The sequence below is a fragment of the Phascolarctos cinereus genome, unplaced genomic scaffold, assembly GCF_003287225.1.
Source record: "Phascolarctos cinereus isolate Bilbo 61053 unplaced genomic scaffold, phaCin_HiC Scaffold_4;HRSCAF=312, whole genome shotgun sequence".
Classification (NCBI taxonomy): Eukaryota; Metazoa; Chordata; class Mammalia; order Diprotodontia; family Phascolarctidae; genus Phascolarctos; species Phascolarctos cinereus.
The window spans coordinates 41577018-41599885 of record NW_027555847.1 but is presented as its reverse complement, the minus strand read 5'-3'; the positions used below and the strand labels follow the sequence as shown (position 1 = coordinate 41599885).

General features: G+C 35.4%; 1 protein-coding gene across 4 annotated transcripts in view; it reads right to left on the bottom strand.

Moving 5' to 3' along the window:
* Positions 1-22868, bottom strand: part of CHL1 (cell adhesion molecule L1 like) — a 288040-nt gene that overhangs the window by 94625 nt on the left and 170547 nt on the right. For all 4 annotated transcript variants that reach the window (XM_020979269.2, XM_020979271.2, XM_020979272.2 and 1 more), the window contains exon 5: positions 14509-14699. In XM_020979269.2, the coding sequence (XP_020834928.1) occupies positions 14509-14699 (191 nt within the window). The remainder of the gene's footprint in view (positions 1-14508; positions 14700-22868) is intronic.

Here is a 22868-nt window from a genome sequence, read left to right as displayed (position 1 = left end):
TCTTTGTTGTGGCCAAGAACTGGAAAATGAGAGGATATTCATCAGTTTGGTAGCTAGGTGGATCGATAGATAGAGTCCTGCACCTGAACTGAGGAAGACATGAGTTCAAATTCAGACTCAGACACTACCTTATGTGATCATGAGCAAGTCACTTCACCTTATTTGCCTATTTCTTCACCTATAAAATGAACTGGAGAAGAAAATATGAAACCACTCCAGCATATTTGCCAAGAAAACCCCAAATGGTATCATGAAGGGTCAGACATGACTGAGATGACTGAACAGCCACCAGCATCACCAGCAATTGGGGAATGGCTGAACAAATTTTAGATGGAATACTATTGTGCTATAAGAAATGACAAGCAGGATGGTTTCAGAAAACAAAACACAAACAAAACAAAACAAAAGAATGGGAAGATTTAGATGACTGACATAAAATGAAGTGAAAGGAACCAAGGGAACATTTAATATAGTAACAGCAATATTGTAACAATGATCAGCTATGAAAGATTTACCCATTCTGATTAAGACAATAATCCAAGACAATTCCAGAGGACCCATGAAAAAATTTTTATCCATTTGCAGAGAAAGAAATGATGAACTCTGAATGCAGATTGTAGCATACATTTTCTTTACTGTCTTTTTCTTTAAAAAGAAAAAAGTCTGTATTTTCTCGTACAATTTGGCTAATATGAAAATATGTCTTTCATGACTTGACATGTATAACTGATATTGAATTGCTTTCCTTCTCAAGAAGAGGAGAGGGGCAGGAGTGAGGGAGAGAAATTGATTGGAACTCAATTTTTTAAAAAAAAATGAATGATTGTTAAAACATTTTGCACATAATTGGGAAATATTTAGTGAAATAAATAAAATGTATTGTAAGTCCCAATAAAATAAGCCTTTTTTGTCCTTGGGTTATCTTAACAGAAAAGCTCATTTTGAAATTTAGACACTGTTTTCTCATGATGATGAAATGTCTTGCTACCCTCATAAACATTTATATTTAAAATCTAAATTAACAAGTGAATTCCCTATGAAGATACATTGGTTCCTTCCAAGTAACTCCCATTTTAGTCTTTCATTAGAATTGTGTCACCTTTGTATCTTAAGTGTTTCCTTCTTAGTAGACATTTCTAGTTTTAGCCTATGAGATTCTAACTGTCCTTTCAATAAACTTTGAAATCAGTTTGAATTTGACAGTGAAATTACCTGCCCTTCCCACTAAATAATCCTATTAGTCATAATTTTAGCAATATCCTTCCATTCCTATTCTTGAGGCACTTACATTCAATTAGGTTGAGATGAGCCTCACCCTTAGTCCCAAGCTGGGACCTTACTTCTAAAAAGATGTAGCTTAACAAATGTTCTTGCTTCTTTCATTAAGATTTTTTGGCAAGTAAGATTATGAAGGGTAAAACAACCAGATTGAGGTGAGTTTTCTTGCTTGGACTGCCAAGGGCATCTTGTGCCTCATGACTAGTCCTCACTCCCTGTATGATTCTCTCCCTCTTTTTTATTCCTCTTGAAAATTAAAAAAAAAAACCCAAAAACTTTTCTGTAATTTTCCTGTTGGACATTATATCCTCAGAAATGGATGACCAAGGGTCACAGCGTGGTAATGCTTTTATCTTGCTTAAAGATAACCTTATTTCCTCCACTTATGAGTTTGACTTATTTAGGAACTAACAGACTCATGTTAGACTATTTTTTAAATTTCCTTTCCCTTATTAAGCAAAATGTAGGAGAGACTGATCAGTCCCCACACCCCAATAATTTTAAAACCAGAAACCAGTTCTTACATCTCAGTTTCAGAATTTCATTCTCTCTCTATCTTTTGAAGGATAAAGTTAAAAAGTTATAAGCTGCTTTGATTTGACAAAGAGAACTCCAAAAGATATCCAGATAATTAAAGCCTATCATCTTTTCTGTCATCATGTCATGTTTCCTTGTGATTTGTTTCGCAAACTTTTCCTCTGTTTCCCCTTTTGGCCCAGGATGCCTGTACTATAAAAATAAAATTATTCCCCCATCCCTTCTTGAACTATAGCTAAATGCTTTCCAACATATTTTCACTAGGTTTTCTCATGTTAGAAGACTTTCTTGATATATAATATGCCCCCACCAATGTTTAATTTATTTTGTATGTTAATTATTAGTCTAGAATCATGTTTTTGTTAAAAAGGTATTATCTCACTGAATCTCAAGAATAGCTATGATACCATATTTACCTCTTTTCAGTCTGAAACCATAAACAGTATTCCACATTCATGGTACCCTGCCTTAGTATTTAGAGAAGCAAACTATTAAAGCTTGATGTATCAACTAGCATAATTTTGTTATGATTCCAAAGTTCTTTATTCCAGTTTTAAAATTTGAGTACATGTCTATTACAACCTACTATAAAAGACTGTAAGTTTTCCATTCCATAAGATTTGGAGTAATGGAACCAAAAAATTAGTGAGTCAGTTTTCCCAAGAGGTTCCAAAACTAGGAGACTGGGGAAATTGAAGAAGCAATTTCCATAGAAAACGGGAAGAGCTGATATGTATTTTACAATGAGCAAACTTAGTATTGTCTCCTATCAAACTTTTCAGAACTTACTAGGTGGGTCTATTTTGCTATGGAGTTAATTAATACACTATTTAAATCTTTCATCACTGAACCTCCTTCTTTGAACACTGTGAAAATCTAATGATTCAGAGAGATAATCAAAGTACAGGGCCCTGGTGTCCACATTTCAATTTTAATCAAGCTTATTTAAGATATTATCTAAATTTCAAAGTTATACATGGCATTGGTGAAAAATTCTAGTTTACAAAAACTTCCAAAATATCTGTAATCAGATGATGCAGTCTCTCGGCTTTATTTTAGGAACACATTCAAGTGTTTAAAAACCTTAACCTATCCAACTGAGTTGCATATTTGAAATAACAACACAAAAAACAAATATGCTATAAGAATATCTCCCAATCCATGGCAAATTTTGAATGGGTCCTAAATCTTTTATTGTAAAAAGTTGAGGTTTTACATTAGAGGGCAGCTAGGTAGCTAAGGAAGTAGAATATTAGCAGACACTAACTAGCTATGTGACTATGGGCAAGTAACTTAACTCTGTTTGCCTCAGTTTCCTCATCTATAAAATGAGCTGGAGAAGGAAATGGCAAACCACCCCAATATCTCTGCTGAGACCCAAATGGGGTAGCGAAGAGTCAGACACAACTGAAATAACTGAACAAAATTATATTAGAAGACCTTAAAATTTTGTTCCAATTCCAAATCCATCACGGTATGAATTTTAAAACAAACAAACTAAACCAATAACAATAATGAGCTATTAATAGACAACATGTTTTGTATCAATAGACAAAGAGGTACAGTATCTTAATTCAATGCCACTTATGGAAAAAAAAAAGACCAGCCTATATTAAAACTGGGTGGAAGAAGTTAACTTCAGGGTACCAGGGCAATCTTTGAATTTGGTTAGTATCAGTTACTGCTATGCAGGTATTCAAAGATTTTCACATTTTAGTGACACCACTTAAACTATTGAAATCTTTCTTTTAAACATGTGCTAAGCATATACTTTCAACCCCATGGAATCACGAGTACTTGAAAGTCAAAGATTGTCATTATTCTTTGTATCCTCAGCCACTAACATACTTCTGTGTATATATTAGGTGGTTAATCAATATTGAATTGATTTGAAATCTAATTAACATGAACACTAACAAAACACAAAGGTTAATTAAAATGAAGAGAAAAACATTATGATTATTATTAGGTTTCTTTCATGAAAATATCAATGAATCAAATACTTCAGATTTGTCTATACCTGATGATGAAAAAGAATCAGGCTTCTATTATCTGCCTGAAAGGAAAAATGGTTAGAATTTGTTAAGAAGTAGAATGGTATTTATTTCAAAATGTAATCCATTAAGCCTTAAACAAGACTTTGGGTGTGTGTGTGTGTGTGTGTGTGTGTGTGTGTGTGTGTGTGTGTGTGTGTGTATTTGCAGAAACATTTTATCTAAGAAAAACATGAAACCCGGTAAGCTTTCTCAACATTTGAAGAGGAAACTTTTAGAATTAAAAATAGGTCAATTCACTAAAATTAGAAGTAAAATGGTTAGGGAGTCCTTGCAAAACATGTATATTAGTTGAAAAAAAATCGCTTGTGAAGGCTTTATATTTACTTATTTTCCCCCTACTGTCAGCAAAAACAAATAAAGAATAAAATCAAAGGAAAAATTATGTTTAATTCTCTTCTAAATCTTACAGTAACATTTTTAGCTTCAAGGCCAGAAAAATCACTGAAAATAAACATTTGTTCTGACTAATCTTGGTTTCTGAAGTTATTATTAAATGCTTTCTGTACTACTTATTTAAGTAAAAATTCAAAATGTGATTTAAATTCACTGTAAGAAGTATATGAAAAAAAATGAAAGTATGGATGGTTCCATGGCCAGTGAGCCAATCCCAGAGTCAGTGAGACATAGGTTCTATTCCTTCCTCCGATGTTTATGTGTGACCCAGAGCAAGTCATTTTTTTTGGGGGGGGCCCTAGGCAATGAGGTTAAGTGACTTGCCCAGGGTCACACAGCTAGTAAGTGTTATGTCTGAGGCCGGATTTGAACTCAGGTCCTTCTGAATCCATGGCTGGTGCTCTATCCACTGCAACACCTAGCTGTCCCAGAGAGCAAGCCATTTTTAACCTCAGTGCCTCAGGCAATTCTCAAAAACTATAATTTGCAGAGTGGATTCCACTCTACATTGGTAGAACTTGCTTTCCTCTAAATCTACCAAAGTAGTTCACTACAAGAATGAACTCATACACTTCCTCATATGAATGCACAATGTACATACACATGTACATATAAATGTACCTTAATGACAATCTATGTACATATGTGTGTTTATGTGTGAATACATATGCATATTCTATATGTACATATAGAATATATGTGCATATCTAATATCCTCCACACAAATTCATCCCAATACTCATTATCATCATAGCATAGAGGTGATCCTGGGTTCCTGAATTCCATGCCAATGGAGTGCTTACCTCTTTGAGGAAGGGTTTTGTGACAGGTTATGCTTAGGGAGATTTAGTCTTCCTCAAATACATATTGGGTATGTGTCCCATGATTAAGGAAATTAATGCAGCTAGGTAGCCCAAGGGAAAGAGTACTGGATTTGGAGTTAAGAAAACCTGAGTTCAAATCTTGCCTCATCTGTTTGTATTCCACTAGGGCAAGTCAACGGTCTCTATCAGCCTCAATTTCATCATCTATGAAGTAGGGATAATAATAGCACTTACTTCCCAGTGTTGTGGTGAAGATAAATTGAAATAGTCTTTTAAAGTGCTTTGAAAACCTTAAAGTGTCATATAAATGCTAGCCATTAAAGAGGAGATAATGATATTTATAATGCCCACCGCACAACATTACTAATGGAATATATGTAAAATGTTTTGCAATCTTTAAATAAATGCTAGCTATGGTAATAATGTTGGCAAGTCAATGAAAACAACTATCCTGGAAGAACTAAACATGAGAGGATAACAGAAAGGCATATGGTGGGTGTGACAAGATTACAACACATTATTTATCAGCGGGCTTACCAGGAAGAACCAGAAGAAAGAATTTCATCAAGAAAATGTACAAGTGAGGGAAAAAATTGACTGTTCCCTTGGCAAGAGAAAGGGAGTAAGAGATAGTGATAGTCTTTAAACCTCACTATTATCTGGTGATATCAGGAGAAAGGAAAGAAATAAGATTGAACTTGCCGTCAAAGGATCTGTGCTACAATCTTGACTCTGCCACTTAATACCTACCTGTATAAGCATACTTAAGTTTCCTCATTGGTAAAACATGCTTTGGAGGTGTATACTGCCACAGATGGGATGGTTAAATGAGGAATTCAGCCCATGAGCAGACCTTGACATTTTCTTTCTCCTTTGTATGATTTTGTCATCATACATAAAAAAGTGTTTCTCAGAAAACCGGACAAGTCCATGAAATGTAGATCCTTATCTCTATAAGAACATATACCAAGTCAGCCATGGCATCAATCAGAGTCTCTTCCCTTTTTTTCCTCTTTAATCAATTATAGTACCTAAAAGTCCCGAAGTGTAAATCTGATAATGGAAAGAAGAGATAACTCTCACTTCCCTACCAATCACCACCTGGGGGGGAGGTGGGGAGGTCTAGATAACAACCATAATGCATATCACAAGACAGATTTTTCCTCTAAAAAGTGGAAAATGGGAATGCATTTGGGGAGTTGCCATATTATCACTCTAATCAGGACTCAGACTACAGCATGCCTCTTAATTCCTGGTGACAGTAAAAAAATATCCTTTTCCTTTAGATACCTCTCGTATATGTTTTCTCTTTTTGTCTCTCTTATGTGAAGATGGTGATTTGCTATATAATCATTCTTTTAGAGAGGACTTTGCTATTACATGTCATGACTTAAATAGATAGGAAGAACTGATCAAATCTAAATGTCATTTTTGAACTTCTACAATGCATGGACATAATCCTTATTGAAATTATTAGGGCAAATGTCATTAATTCAGTCATACAGCATAAGTAGATACAAAGGTGCTGCACCTAGAGTTGAGAGGCTTACATTTTAAAGATAATATCTGTGTGATCCCAAACAAGTCACTTAATCCTTATGAGACTCAATTTCTTCACCTGTAAACTGGAGATAATAATATTTATAATGCCTACCTCACAGCATTACTAATGGAATATATATAAAATGTTTTGCAATCTTTAAATAAATGCTAGCTATGGTAATAATGTTGGCAAGTCAATGAAAACAACTATCCTGGAAGAGCTGAACATGAGAGGATAACAGAAAGGCATATGGTGGGTGTGACAAGATTACAATACATTACTTATCAGCGGGCAAGAAAATGTACAAGCGAGGGAAAAAATTGGCTGTTCACTTGGCAAGAAAAAGGGAGTAAGAGACAGTGATAGACAGTCTTTACACCTCACTATTATCTGGTGATATCAGGAGAAAGAAAGGAAATTTGCCAGTTTGTTGGGTGGACCCTATCCCTCCATTGCAATGACCAAGAGCCTACAAAATCAGTTAGCATGATTCAGTTTTCAACTGTATTAAGTTGAGGAAACACACCAATGAGATCACAGATCCAATTGAAGTATTGAGTATTATGTTCTTATAAGTAAATAATAATATAATAATAAACATTTACAAGTGCTCATTATGAGCCAGGCACTATGTTAAGCGCTTTACAAGTATCACATTTAATCCTAACAACAGCCCTGTGAGGTAGGTGCTATTATCCCTGTTTTGTGCACAAGGAAACTGAGGGTGAGATAGCTTAAATGACTTGCCCAGTATCACATAGGGAGGAAGTACCTAAGGTCTGGATTTGAGCTCTGGTATTCCTTATCCTAGGCCTCACATATCCACAGAGTAATCTGTCAAAAGGAAAATTCTTTGTTTGGGACTTTGCCCTGATTAAAGAAATAAAACTTAAAAAGAGAAAATTTAAGAGCTTTTCTTTCTTGTTGTTGTTTTGTTTTGTTTTTCTTATAATACACTGAGGCAGAAATGTATTGGTGGGTAGGCCTACTGGGCCAGCCTTCATTAGAGGAATGATCTGCATTTATAGATAGGAGTTAGAGTCTTCCATATAAGGGCAAAGGTATTTTGATTGGTTTAATTGTGAAGAGGTGGGATTAGAGTCCCCTCAGCTCTTTCCTAAGTGTTTTGATTGGCCCACAATTCTACTGACGAGATGGGGTGATTGAGCAGGTGTGGCAACTACTGCCTTGTACTCTTTATGAGGAGAAAAGATTAGGGCTTAAAGAGATATGATTAGAGAACATGCATACTGCCTTCTCTTGTAGATTCACCTTCCCCAAAGTCAAGCAAGATTAAGGCACTGGGTCACTTGAGAATGACTCTGCATTAGTGATGGATTTAACACAAGGCATAACATGTATTTGATAAAACAGAAATATATGTTGGGTGTATCATCTTTACATTGATATTCAGTACTGTTAGTTCATTGAATGCAGGACATTATGGTTCCGTGGCAAGAGGATAGATCTGAAATCAAAGAAGCTAGATTCAAATATGATTATATTTTCCTCTTAATACCTCAGAAATCTTAGAGAAATGACCTCAGTTTCCTCATCTGTGAAATGAGAGGTTGGAGTCGATGATGTCCAAGGTCCATTCTACCTCTAAATTTATCAGGTATTAAATGTGTCACTTGAACAATTTGAAATGTTTATATAACATGTAGATCCATTCACAATTTGGGTTTTGAAGGTTATTCTAGCTAAAAATCTTTAGCAAATAAGTTTCTCTTATCTATATGTCCATCTGTTGGTCTTACTACAATTTCATAGGAAGCTGCTATTTTCCTCAGCCACAGAACTAGATACATAAAGATGTAGCATTTTGGAAAAAAAAAAAAGGTTAGAAAGCTAGGTGAGTGTTTTTCTAAGAAAAAAATATGTATCTTCCATGATTCAAAATTAGTCTTCTTAATTCATTCAGCTTAGTATACAGAAATATCAAATGTATGTATTGAGAAGGCAACCAATTTTTTTTTCTAAAAATGTTTATTTTGCTGAATATTTGTTTCCATCTCTAACATCCCTCTCAGCCTAGGACCTTCTCACTCTTATCCCATTTCTAATGTCCTTCAAGGGTCTCCATTTTAGGGACAAGCCCAGACCAGCCACGCTACACTGCCCTCCTAAGTATACTTCCATACCATAGATTCATGAGTATCTTCTCTTCCCATATTTTCAACTCCCTTTTTCATGTTTTCTTCTTCCATTCAAATGTATCCTCCTTGAAGGAAGGGCCCATCTTGATTTTTGCTTGTATTTTTAGCCCTAGCACTTACCTGGCGTATGGTAAAACCTCAATAAATGTTTGTTGCCTGTCATCATTTATTTGGTAGTAGCATTGTGTAATAGAAATCAAATTGAAATAGGATTGTAAAAACAGCTCTCATCCTGGGAAATGATAATGTTACATTTTATAGTACTTTACGATTTGGAAAGCACCTTCCTGAAAGCAGTATTGTGGAGCAGCCAATAATAGTAGGATGATTTCCATTCAAACGACAGAAATAAACAAAGGACCTCAGTGTATGAATGACTTGACCATAGTTATAAACTTGCAAATTTCAGAAGCTGGGGTTGAACTCTGGTCTTCTGACTCCAAGGCCAGAACAGTTTTCCATTGCACTGACTTGTTTTACTTTTGTGAATCTCCTTTTCTTTATTTTTAATTTAGCAGTTAGATTTCTCCGAAGTACCTTTAAGTTTGTTAATTCCTCAGAGGACATGTTTTTTTTTAATTTGTTTTTATTTGTTACTTTTTTGTTCAGTTTGATTTTCTGCCTCCCTAGTGGGACATTTCGTGTGCCTTTTCTAAGCAATATCAATATTTTTTTTCCTCTTCTTCTTTGCCAGGTCCATATCCAGAATAGACAAGAAATGAAGGGAGAAATAAACTGACTGACTTTCTCTATGGCTACTTCTGCTTTTTACTAAGGCCTAAAATTTTCTAGTTAAGGAAGCAATTGTTTCTGTAAATCTACTAAGTAACTAAGCATTGTATCTACCTGAGGTCTTTCACACATAAGTCAATGAACCAGTGAATCAACAGGCATTTATTAAGAACCTGCTTAAGGCACTTGGCTAGTGGCTGTTTTCTCTGAGAATACAAATATAAATGCAAAACAGTCAGAAATTTAAGTGGAATATATCAAGAAGACTCATAAATAAGTAGAAAAGATATGCAGACAGTAAGGACACATTTATTTCAGTGGAAAGGGACAAGGGACGCAGTAGCAGTTAATAAGTTTAGGAAAGACTTACACCAAGATCTTCCCTGAGATGAGTTTTGAAGTAAATCAGGGATGCTAAGATTTGGAAATGAAGAGGGACTCTTAAAGGGCGAACATGTTAAGAAGTAGAATTGGGAAGAGAGTTCATGCCAGATGTGGGGAACAGACTACGCAAAAGCATTAAAGACAGAGATGGAAAGACATGGATGAGGTGTAAAAAGGTATCTTATGGAGCTCAATGAGAGAGTAAAAGAAGAGAAACATGAGGCTGGTCTACAAAGGAAGCTTGGTGCCAGGTCATGTAGGATTTTAATAAGGAGTCTATAGTTTAACTGAGAGGAAAGAGGGAGCTACGGGAGCTTCCTGAAATGGGAAGGGCTATAGTTATACCTAGGCTTTAGGCATATCACTCACTAATAATAATAATAATAAATGATGGTGATGATGATAAGAATAATAGCATTTGCAAAGTACCATAAGGCTTTCTAAATTTTTACAAATGTCATCTAATTTTGTCATCATAACTCCACAAGGTGGGTGTTATGATTATCCCCATTCTTCAGACTGGAAAACTGAGACAGATGAAAGGCCTTATCCTGGGTTACACATGTACTAAGGTTCTACAGAAGGGCAGCTAAGTAGCACAGTGGTTAGAGAGCTGGACCAGAAGCATTTTGAAGGCCAGAAAAAAATAGTGAAAATGAGCATTTGCTCTGATTATCTTTGGTTTCTGAAGATATTTGTAAGTGCTTTTTGGACTAGAGTCAGACCTGAGTTCAAATTTAGCCTCAGATACCTACTAGTCATGTGACCTTGGTCAAGTAACATAACCTCTATTTGACTTAATCCACTGGAGAAGGAGATGGCAAACCACTCCAGTATCTTTACAAAGAAAACCACCGTGGATGGTATTGGTGAGCTACAGTCCATGGGGTAAGAAAGAGTCAGACATGACTGAATGACTATCCAACAGTAAGGCTCTACCAGAGTGACTTGTCATATAATAGGTGCCTAATAAAGTCTGAATTGAACTGACTTATCAGGACTCTATTTTTGAAGGGCTATATGTAGTTAGTAGCAACCACTGTTGACCGTTAAAGGATTTTCTTATTATTTACATCATTTGTATAACCTTTTTGCAGAAGAACATTACATATTTTGACTTCTTGTTCTGTTACTGAGATGGCCTGGTGTGCTTTTGAGTGTCAGAGACTCCAGTAGAATAAGCTTGGCAAATTGCTAATAGCCCACCCCTCATCATGGTGAATATGTGTTATTGGGCTTACAGGCTGTAACAGTCCTGGGTCCAATGTTCCCTTTTCAATAGAGTTAATTTATTCTGATTTCCTGCATGGTACTCCATCAGTCTGCTTAGGACAAAAGAGAAATAAGGCCGCTCTTTCTTCCAGCCCAAGAGCTCTCAATGACTTCATGCTAAGGAAGGACAGCCCACTCAGCACATTTCACTGTGGCCATTCACAGGCTCTGACAAATGAAAGCAACCACCCTTGCCTTAATTAAACACTAAAATCTCAAAGTTCATGTATCAACTAAGCAAATGGATCTTCTTTGGCTCATTTGCATATAACAGGCAATAAGAACCATATGCTATTATACCCCCCATCACTATGATAATAAGTTTACATCTGTCTTAGGAGGTAGTGCTCATATTGGAGTTATGCCTCCTATTTTCTTTCTTTTTCTCTTGAGAGAAAGAATACAGTTAGAAGGTAAGATTCAGAGTAGTACTTCTTACTGCTTTCCATCTTATTTTGTGGATTTTTTTGTTTATTCTGACATTCAAGATGGCATTGTATTATTGCAATATTTTGTCACCTCAATGAATTTGTAATTTTGCCATTTTAGGTCCTTCCTCCTCCTTCCCTTGCTCCTGTCACAAACTGTTCATCCATAGCTTCTAATCCTGTCTAACTCTTGTTCATGTTCTCCCATAAATCCTCCATAGGGAGTTTATCCACCATGCTGGGGGCTTTCTTTTAAGATTCTTCATATTAGGAGGCTTCCAATGCGTGATTTCCAATCATTTTCAGTAGGTGACTGAACCTTATCTTTGTACCTTCATGTGTCTCTTTGAGGGTATCTTTCGTATTATTTGTTGTAATAATACTTTGGGGATCAGCCTACCCATATTGAAAGAGTTACCAGCAAAAGACTGAATGATTGTGGATGGATTGTTTTACTACTACAACTCATAAAACAAAGAAATACATAAGATGTCTCACAGTCCCATGTTGCCCCACTATGCTTCTACAGTGATGGTAGTGGGATGGGAAAAAGGGTCAATCATCATAATAGAAGACGATATTGAAAATAGTCTGTTAAAAATAGTTTGTGTAGCTAGATGGTGCAGTGAATAGAGAACTAGCCCTGGAACTAGGAGGACTTGAGTTACTTGACACTTACTAGCTGTGTGACCCTGGGCAAGTCACTTAACCCCAATTGCCTCACAAAAAAGAAAAATAGTTTGTGTAAATACTATGTGCCTAATTAATAAAATGGTATTCATAATCATATTACCTATCTCATGTAATTATTGTAAGAGGGAAAAATTTTGAAAATGTAAAGTGTCATATTAATATGAATTATTATTATCTCCTGTGATAAACTTCAAATATTTGGAGATATGCAAATAGACATTTTGGATAGAGTGCTGGACTTGGCATCAGTTAGACCCGAGTTCTTATACAGTCATAATCACTTACTAGTTGGGTGACCTTGGGACATTTATTTAATCTCTGTGAGTTTTGATTTCTTTATCTAAGGTCCTACCTTTCAAGGTTGTCATAAGTATTAAGTAAGGTAATATATTTATGTTGGCACAGTAGATAGAGCATTGGACTTGGGAATAGAAAGACTCAGAAAAGCTATGTGATCCTGGGAAAATTGTTTAATCCCATTTGCCTCTGTTCTGCATCTGAAAAATGAGCTGGAGGAAGGAATGACAAACCACTCCAGTATCTTCCCCCCAAAAAAAAAAAACAAAATGGGGGCAGCCAGGTGGCACAGTGGAGAGAGTGCCCAGCCTGCAGCGAGGAAGACCTGACTTTGAATCCATCCTCAGATAGTTACTAACTATGTGACTCCTAACCTCAATTGCTTAATCAAAAAAAAAAGAAAGAAGAGAAAAGAGAAAAGAAAAGAAAAGAAGAGAAAAGAAAAGAAAAGAAAAGAAAAGAAAAGAAAAGAAAAGAAAAGAAAAGAAAAGAAAAGAAAAGAAAAGAAAAGAAAAGAAAAATGAAAACCCCAAAATTGGGTAATGGAGAGTCATGGGGAATAACTTGAACAGCAATAACCACAAAAGTATTTTATAAGCCATAAAGTGCCATATAAATATATTATTACTATCATATTCTTCCTAAATCTCCTTTTCTACCAGCTAAGGACCTTGTATCACATGCTGCTCAGTCCCTACCTGACCCTAGTTGTTCTCAGGTGTACACACTACAGCTTGCCCATGTCTCTCCTTAAATTTGGTACCCAGAGTTTGGTAACCCCATACGGAGACATACCTATACACATCTGCTAATACCTTGTGGGAAAAAAAATCATGTGGGAGACTGCAAATGATTCATAACAAGTCTGTTTAATTCATTACTTCTTCTCCAGCCACAGAGAGAGAGAATGCAATTATGCAATTAATTTGTCTTATATAATTAAGGTTCAACCCCTAATCTCTTAACTGCAAAAGCACATTCTGTCTTAAATTATGTCTACAAATGCTGGGCTCTGAATTCTTCCTTCTTAGATATGAATATATTTCAAAGCTCTTAATTACAATTCCTTCAATCAGATCTTGAAAATTATTTCGTTGCTAGAAAACTCCCCAGTAGCTTTTCTTCATCTCTCCATAGCCACAGCTCTGGGTTCGCGTCTCACCACCAGTAGAAAGTACTCTACGAGTAGGGAAATTTTCCTTCCCCGCCTTTGTACTCCCAGATCCTATGTTCCTGGAACACAGAAGGCACTAAATAAAAGCTTGATGAGAGACTACTTGCTCATTCAGTTATGGGATTACTGCGAGAGATTAATAGCCCTGAGTTGTAGGCCAATAAGAGAAGGGTAACAGATGGAATTAAATATTTATATAGTACTTAGTACATGCCAGGCATGTACTAAGAATGTTTTCTTCTTTAAATGTTACTTTATATTATCCTCACAATAATCCTGTGAGATGGTTGCTGTTATGTTTCCCATTTTATGCAGAGGAAAATGAGGCAAATAGAAATTAAGTGACTTGCCCAGGGTCAAACAACTAGTAAGTGTCTGAGGCCAGATTTGAATTGAGATCTTCCTGACTCCATGCCCAAGGCTCTATCTAATGTGCCACCTAGCTGCCTATACAAAACACATTACCTTATGAGGAATTCTAGGTCTTTTCTAGTATAGATATGGGAGACCTCTGGCTTTAGACAACTGATTTTAACCTTCAATTCTTTCTAAACTTTTCCTGACAACAAATACCCAACTCAACCCCTCCTGGATCTTCCTGGCAGTAGAGATGTGGAAGTTTTCATAACCATAAATACACGTGTGATAATGAGTGCTTATTAAAAATAACTAACCTTCACTGCAAAACAAAAACAAAAACAAAATCAAACAAATGTGTTTTACTTTGAGAAACTTACTTGGAACTATGAACTCCATTTCTTCTGACATGGCAGTTCCTAATTCATTAGAAGCAAAGCAGCGGTATTTCCCTTGAAAGTGAGTGATATGTCCTTCATTCATGATCTTGAAAGTGCCTGTGCTATTAGATGGAACGATCCGTGAGTCAGAGAGGAGACTAAACGGCTCCTCATTCTTAGTCCAATGAAACCTGAAAGATAAAATTAATGTGAAATTAAAAGAATGGGAAAATAGAAAATTATGCTTGAATTTAAACAAATGCAGCATTCTGTGGCAGAGAATTACAAATATGTGCTGTGAACAGAACACAAATGAGAGTGTCTATACATTACAGGACATATAGAGGGGGCCTTTGAGGGACATGACGAAGTACAGGGTGAGTTGTTGCTAGCTCAATGAAAAGAACTTGGTAAAATTTAAATGACTATGAAATTTATATGGATATAGATATTGATTTATAGAGATTGAGGTAGAGATATATAGATATAGATTAGCTATGCATCTGTTTATATGGATATATATGTACACCATCTATATCTGCATCTTCACATTTATATATACAAATACGAACTTATATCATGTACATTATGATTCAGGGGCAGACTTTCAATTTTGTTTGCTTTTGAGGGATGATTATTAGAAGTAAGGTGAGACCCCAATCCTCTTGGAAGTACCAAGACAAAGGTGTATGCATAGAACACATTGAGAACTCAGTCATAAGGCCTAGGGCACAAGGCAGTACAATGTTATTCACTAGAAAGAATATATGGTCAGAGCAAGACCAGTCACTAGGTAGATTTGATACTAAACAACTAATAAAGTCACTTCCAGTCATAATCTGTGAATTATGACCTCTATGGATCCTTACACCTCCACTGTCTAGGAGCCAGATTAGGTCCAGTGTTCACAAGTAGTTCAAGTGGCCTGCCCTGGAACAGCCCAAAGGACAAGGAGGGAAGGCAGTCATAACACTATGCTATGTCTGTGTTTCATCAGTACAGGAAGGGAAATCTGGGGTGAGGAAACTCCATTTACAATATGACCTTGGAATTGTTTTACAATTTAGTAATATAAAGAATTACATAGAACATTTTGAATATTGTGCCCAATGTCATGCAGCCAATATGTATAAAGGAGTATCATTGAACTCAGGTCTTCCTGGCTCTGAGGCTAACTCTCTATCCATTACAACTTGTAATACCTCTCATCATATGTACACACACATATACATACACACCATATGCATATAGGTCTTTGTGTGCATGTTTATATGTATGTGTGTGTGTGTGTATATATATATATGCATATATACACACACATACATATATACACACATATATTTATATATACATGTATATATGTACACACATAAATACTGCATGTTCATACATAGCATTTATTTTTATATACATGTGCATTATGTATGTATGCATGTATGTGTGCATGTTTAGATGTGTGTATAGATGCATGCACATACATACATATATACATGCATACATACTTCCATATCATAGGTGCTCAATGACAAATCTGTATAGTGGCTGGTCTTGCTTTAACCATGTACTATGAGTCTGATAAGGAGTGGTTTTATTTTTTCACTGCAGCCATATCCAATACTTTGGGAACTGGTAATAATGACAAAACTTTAATCCTCCTTATTAAGTCCCTGAATTGATACTCTGCCCCATTCTAATAGAACAAGGATTTAACCTTGTTCTTGAGTCTTCTCTAGAACTGAAATTCTGTCATTAAATTATAATCTCCACTACTCTCAGCTCCTTTATACTAGATCTCTTGTAAACTGTCCATTTGTCTTCCTGGACTTCTGTTCATGCCTGTTTCTAGTTTCCTACTCTCTACTACTAGATCTTCATGTCTGTCTGGATTAACCTAGTCAATCTACTGTTGATTGTGGCATCCTCTTCTCATATACCATCAATACATTCAGATTTCTTCCTTTTTCTCTCATCCAATTTTCCAATTTTCTCTCATCACTACCTTATGCCGGCTTGCCTACGTGGTTTTGTGGAGTCAATCATATTGTCATTCTGTGAGTCTCAGTACTTAGAACTGATTATGGACACACACACACACACACACACACACACACACACACACACACACACATACATCTTTGGATACAATCCCTTCATGTCAGAACTCCCTGTAACAGCCCTTTAGTCATAATAGTAAAGAAAAAGTCTTATCTGAATTTGTTTCTTTAAAATGAGTTTTTGCTGCCAATTGGCCAATGTACCCCATGTCTTCCATGTTCATTGTCTTTGTCTTTGTTCCACCTGCTCCTGCAGCCTAAAATACTCATACTTCTTACCTCCAGATATGTGAGTCCTTCAAAGGTCACTTCTACCTATCCTGGGAAATCACCATTAGACTCACTCATTTTAGGAACCACATGTGGCCTTGAAATATTTCTAGATAGTTTAATATATTTGTTTTCTATACAACTAAACTATAGGATTCTGGAGGGGACTAACACAATCACATCTCTTTGTTTGATTTATTTATCTGGGTACTTAACCTAGAGCTCTATGCATATGACAGATACTCAAGAAATACTTGCTGAATCAATGAACAGATGAATGGACCCTGTGGAAAGTAAAGGTCATGAAGAAATAAGTATACTGATTGGATTATTACCATTAAAATTGCTAAAGTTTTAATTTTGTTCATTTTCTATTAAGAATAGACATTACACACTGCAGAGTTAATATTTAATGTTCCATTGAGTTATAAAAATATGATTTAAGGGGTGTTGAAAACATAATTGAGGTATAATATCTCCCAGAGAATGTTCAACACACTGTCAAATGATCAATTTTCATTAAGGATGTGTCTCTATTAGATGGATAGGAAGTCATGAGTCTGATCATCTGTAAAATGAGAAAGTTATATGAAATGATCTCTAATGTTCCTTCCACCTTTCAAATATTATCATCTTGTGACTTAGATATCTCAGTGTATGAATTTATTCAGAATAAATGTGGGTAAATTAGATTTTTTTAAAAAAAATCATTTTAAAGTGGACTTCAACCAATCAATCAATTATTTGCTAAACAGCTAGTATTTTCCAGGTACAAAGTTTAAAATAGTCCTTACTTGAAAGTTGCTAAAATTCTGATGGAAACAAGTATATATAAGGTATGAAAATGATTAATATAACATATGCAAATTGACAAATACAAAGTGTGGGAGGGATGATACTAGTAGTTAAAAGGATGAGGAAAGGCTTCATGCAGAAAATGGTGGTGGAATTGAGCCATAAAGGAGGGAAGAGACATTATCACATGGAGGTAAGAGGAAATGATTTATCAGGCCAAGTCTTACATAGTCATTGTTTGGGCTCTGATTGGCTCTGAGTGAATGTAAATAGCAATTGTTTCTGTTTTGGCCAGAAACCCTGGGGATCTTCCCCTCCCAGAAGAATTTTTTTTTAACTAAATGGAGACACCATTCTCTGCTTCATATTTTTTTTTGACTTAGCCTAATCACTGAATGTTGCCTCAGTCAAACTGACTGCATCCAGGGCCATCTCTAGTCATCCTGATCTATATCTCACCACTTGACCCAGATTGCTCTAGAGGAGAAAATGAGACTGGTGACTTTGCACAGTCCTCCCTTACTTAAATCCAATTCACTGCATGTCATGGCATCACCTCCCTAATGGCATGGTCCTCTTGGAAGGATAAACAATACAATAACAACAAGGAGGAAATACTTTTGAGGAATGTTTATGAGTAGCCAGCATAAAGGAACAGAAAAGGGAAATGGGGTATTGCATGTGAGGACCAACAAAGAAGGCCAGTTTGACTGACTGGCAGAGTATGGAGGGAATATAATGTCCCAGGTTAGGGACAGGTTGTATAAGGCTTTAAGAGCTTAAAAAAAAAACATGAGATATTTAATCATAGAAGAAATATGAAATGACTGGTCTTGAATTCACTCTGTTGGTGAAGAAGCCTATTTTTAACTGAAGCATTCTTGACGCTAATTCAGCATGTTCAGTATCCTACTTCAACATTTTCACCAAACTGGTTTTTCACAAATCAATTTAAAATATAAAATGGTGCTTTAAAACACCTGAGGAATTTTGGTGAGTCCATGATTTCACTGGTGCAAGTCCCCCTTATACCAATGTTGTTCATAGATCCTTTCTTACCCCTTCCCTTCCCATGCTTGATTACTGTTTGACAGTTTTTCATCATTTTACCTTGAAGAAGGATGTACTCATCATACAAGTTAGGAAGGAAGGAAGGAAGGAAGGAAGGAAGGAAGGAAGGAAGGAAGGAAGAAGGAAGAAGGAAGGAAGGAAGGAAGGAAGGAAGGAAGGAAGGAAGGAAGGAAGGAAGGAAGGAAGGAAGGAAGGAAGGAAGGAAGGAAAGAAAGGAAGAAAAGGAAGGAATGGGGGGAGGAAAGGAAGGAAGGGAGGAAAGGAAGGGAGGGAGGAAAAAATACTATTATGCACCTTCTCTTTGCCAGATACCATGCTAATTGCTTTACAAATGCTATCAAATTTGATCCTCACAATGACCCTGGAAGGTAGGTGTTCTTTTTATCTGCATTTTATAGGTGAGAAAACTGAGGCAGACAGAGGTTAAACAAATTGGCCAGAGTCATTAAGTTAATACTATGTGAGAATGAATTTGAATTCTGAACTTCCTGATTCCAGTCCAAGTGTTATATCCATTGTTCCTCCTAGCTCCCTCATTAGAAAGCATCTTCTCATTTTCTTCTATATCAGAAATACATCTGTAATAATAGGGCTATCAGTCTGTTTTCTCTCATTTTTTTTATTAAGTATTATACTCAACATTTTTTTTCTTCAGTATGCACAATCTGAAGGTTATATTATATAATTTGTAGAATATAAGTTGCCACCTTTAAAATTCAGAAGCCTACTTCAGAAAAAACATGAATGTTTCCATTGTTCAGTTTATTTGTGATTTTACCTCTAACAAGATTGTGTTTTTTCCTTGTAATTTGTAATTCTATGGTAATGCTGAGAGAATATTATTATTATTAAAATATTTTTTTATTATTTTTTGTAGCATCAAACATCTTGAGACACATTGTACTATGCTGTTTTCCAAAGATAATACAATCTGATCACTTTCACTTACATAATGCTGGGTCTAGCTTATTATCTATATCTAGAATTTTGTGTTGATGTAGTGTGTGTGTGTGTGTGTGTATGTGTGTGTGTGTGGTAAATATTGTGACAAACAGCTAATGCTGAATTGTTTATATAGTAGTATCTTAGCATTATGCATTTCTCATCCAGTTTGGTTTTCTAAAGTGGATAGTCAGGCTTATTGTTGCAAATTGTGCAAAGTACACTGAGTACTGTTGCAGAGCTTAGTGCATTTATGATATCTTCTGTAAAGAAGATAATATGGATAATTTCACCATCAATAAGTGAAGTCTTAGTCTGTAAAGTGAGCCACACTGGCCAAAATCTGAGGTGAATGTGTCTTCAAGTTTGTTGTCTCATTTGATGTCAATGATTTGAGGACCGGAGAATACTTTTATATAAATTGTCAGAGATCCTTGAGAATCTTTTTTTTTTTTTTGGTGAGGCAATCAGGATTAAGTGACTTGTCCAGGATTAAACAGCAGGTAAATGTCTGAGGCCAAATTGGAACTCGGGTCTTCTTGACTTTGGGGCTGGGCTCTATCTTCTGTGACATCTAGCAGCCCTAAATAGACTCTTTAAGCCTACATTTTGTCCTATTATTTTAAATGAATTTTACAACGTATAGAGAATAAAAGGTGAATTTTGTATTATCTATATCTCCCACACAGTTGTTCAATAATAATGGTGTGATGTGATATAAAAATACATCTGTAACAGCCTGGTTATGTCTTTCCCATACTTTCATCTAGGATATACTTGAGTTAATAGGAGAAAATAGGTATATAAATTACTGCTTCTTGATAGCTTATTGCTGGTCTGATTTTTATAAAAGCACCATCTATAACATTTTCCGTTCATGTGGAATCAGCTCTTCATGGAGAAATCTTGAGAATTAATTCCCAAAGGCCTTTAAAATTGTGTCACCTCCTGCATGATTTATAGATGTGTATTTGATGAGGTCCCACAACTTCCTTAGCATTGTCATCATATAGTGCATATGGTGGTGATGAATTAGAGTTCAAATACAGTGATTTCTCTTTTATCACCAATGAGAATAGGTGATTATTCTCCCATCCATCCATTCCACTTTTCACTTGACAGTTGTCCTCCCTTTGCTTCTACTAACACAAACTCTTTAGATGAGTTGGTATAATTTGATCCGAAGTCAAATGCTTGGTAGATTTTTTTTTCCCTGAACCATTTTTCATTCTTTTGAAAAGTAATCCTACTCTGAGTCCTTCATTCTCTTTCCACATCCCGTGATGACTTACAAATGAGTGTAAATGTTATTTTTGTTTTTTTTTTTCCTTGGCTACTATATCTCTTCCACTAGCAACGAGATTAGGAAGGTTTTACTTTTTTTAATTTTTTCTCTCACCTATTTGTCGTGGTGACAGAAAAATTAATAAAGAAAAGTTTATGTTTTTAGTTTTGTCCATTTATCATTTTTCATTACCAATAGATTATTTAGATACTTTCTATCAAAATTGTAGAAAGCACTTCATTTGCATCTTTACCTTTTAACAAATGTTTATAAAGCTTTATTTTAATATTTCTTGTACCCAGATGATGATCTGGTTATACATAGAGTGCTTATCTTGAGGTAACCATATGTCTTAAATCATTCATCCTCATCCAGTCTGTTAAGATATAGTCAACTTCATCTTTTATGATGTTATTTGTTTCTTGGAATGACAAACACCTTAAAGTTCTGTTCTTGAAGAAAGCATTGCAGATGTATAAATATTGGACATCTCAGTAATCTATAACCCTTGGTTTCTCTTGTTTCTTGAACTTGAATCATATTTTCATTTTTCTCTTGTCCTTTTCTGTACCTATAATTGCACAAGAGTCACCAATGATAAGATATGGACTACCTTGGTTTGGATGATTTTGTCAGGCTCTTCACTGAATTTTTTTTTGTTACTTCATCCTTTCCAGCACTTGTTGGCAAATACCCTGGGGTTATCTGACAATTCTTTTATTTATCTCTTCAAATACGAAGTTATTTTTTTCCAATTATTTCTTCCCATTTTATTGAAATTATGTTGTCTTCTGGTTCTAGTTATAGTATAAAGCTAAATCTAGAAGTTAGACAATTCAGGAATATTTCAAATCATGAATTGTACAAAGGCTACATGTTAAAAGTAGCAACAACTAAATTATTTTAAGAACTAGGTGACTTTTAGCCCTAAATTTTGACATTGTATGCATGTATGTATGTGTTCTTCTCACAGACTTGGCCAAAAAAATCATCATTTGGCAGTCAGCTTCTAATGTTGAACGTTTTCTGTTCTAATTTACCTAGACTGATCAGATAACACATACATAATCTGTGAACAAGTATATAATCCAAACCTTCTACCTCAGTAGGATTTACAAGTTTGTATTCTACTGGTAAAGCTCTTAAGAACCCAGTATCACCTTTAAGTCATGATAAAGCATCACTGTTAGAACTTTTAAGGAGAGTCTCAAGGGTAACTACATATATTGTATTGCCTATATATGCTAATTTTCTGCTGGTGATGTCTAATGTAATCAAGGAGCAACTTATCTTTCTTGTCCAAATTTATATGAAATGTAAAGAATAATATTAATTTTAGATCATATGTACATACACGTTTATTGCAACCCTTTTCTGTGCATTGAATTAAACTGTTGACATAAGCAATAAAAACATTATCAGTTCCATTTTTCAGATTAGAGCATTGAATTTTTTAGATGCCACATAAGTTATATGCCCAGTAGTGCCTACACAACAAATGTGGGAGGTAAGAAATTAATCCATGTCCATTTATTCCTCCAAGTGCAGAGCTCATTTCACTGAATAATGCTTCAATAATATAGCAACAGTAAGAACTATTTGATTTGTGGATATCTGATGTACATTATATGATGGCACCTTGCAGTTAGGAACATCTTTCCTCAAGTCCTGCTTCTACTACATACTTACTGTATAACTTTGAGAAAGCTATTACACCTCTTGGTGGTTCAAGCTAATTCAAAACTTTACAGAGGAGTTTCTTGTCAGCAGAAGTGATAAAAGTGAAGAAAATGAGGACTAATTATCCCATACAAAAGACTGAAGGGAGATGATACAGAGTTATCTCTGAAAAACATCCACCACTAAATTATCTTAGATTCCTTCTATTTGCTGAACTAAAGAAAGGAGAGAAGCAAGTATTGAACCTGTGGTTTCATTAGTTT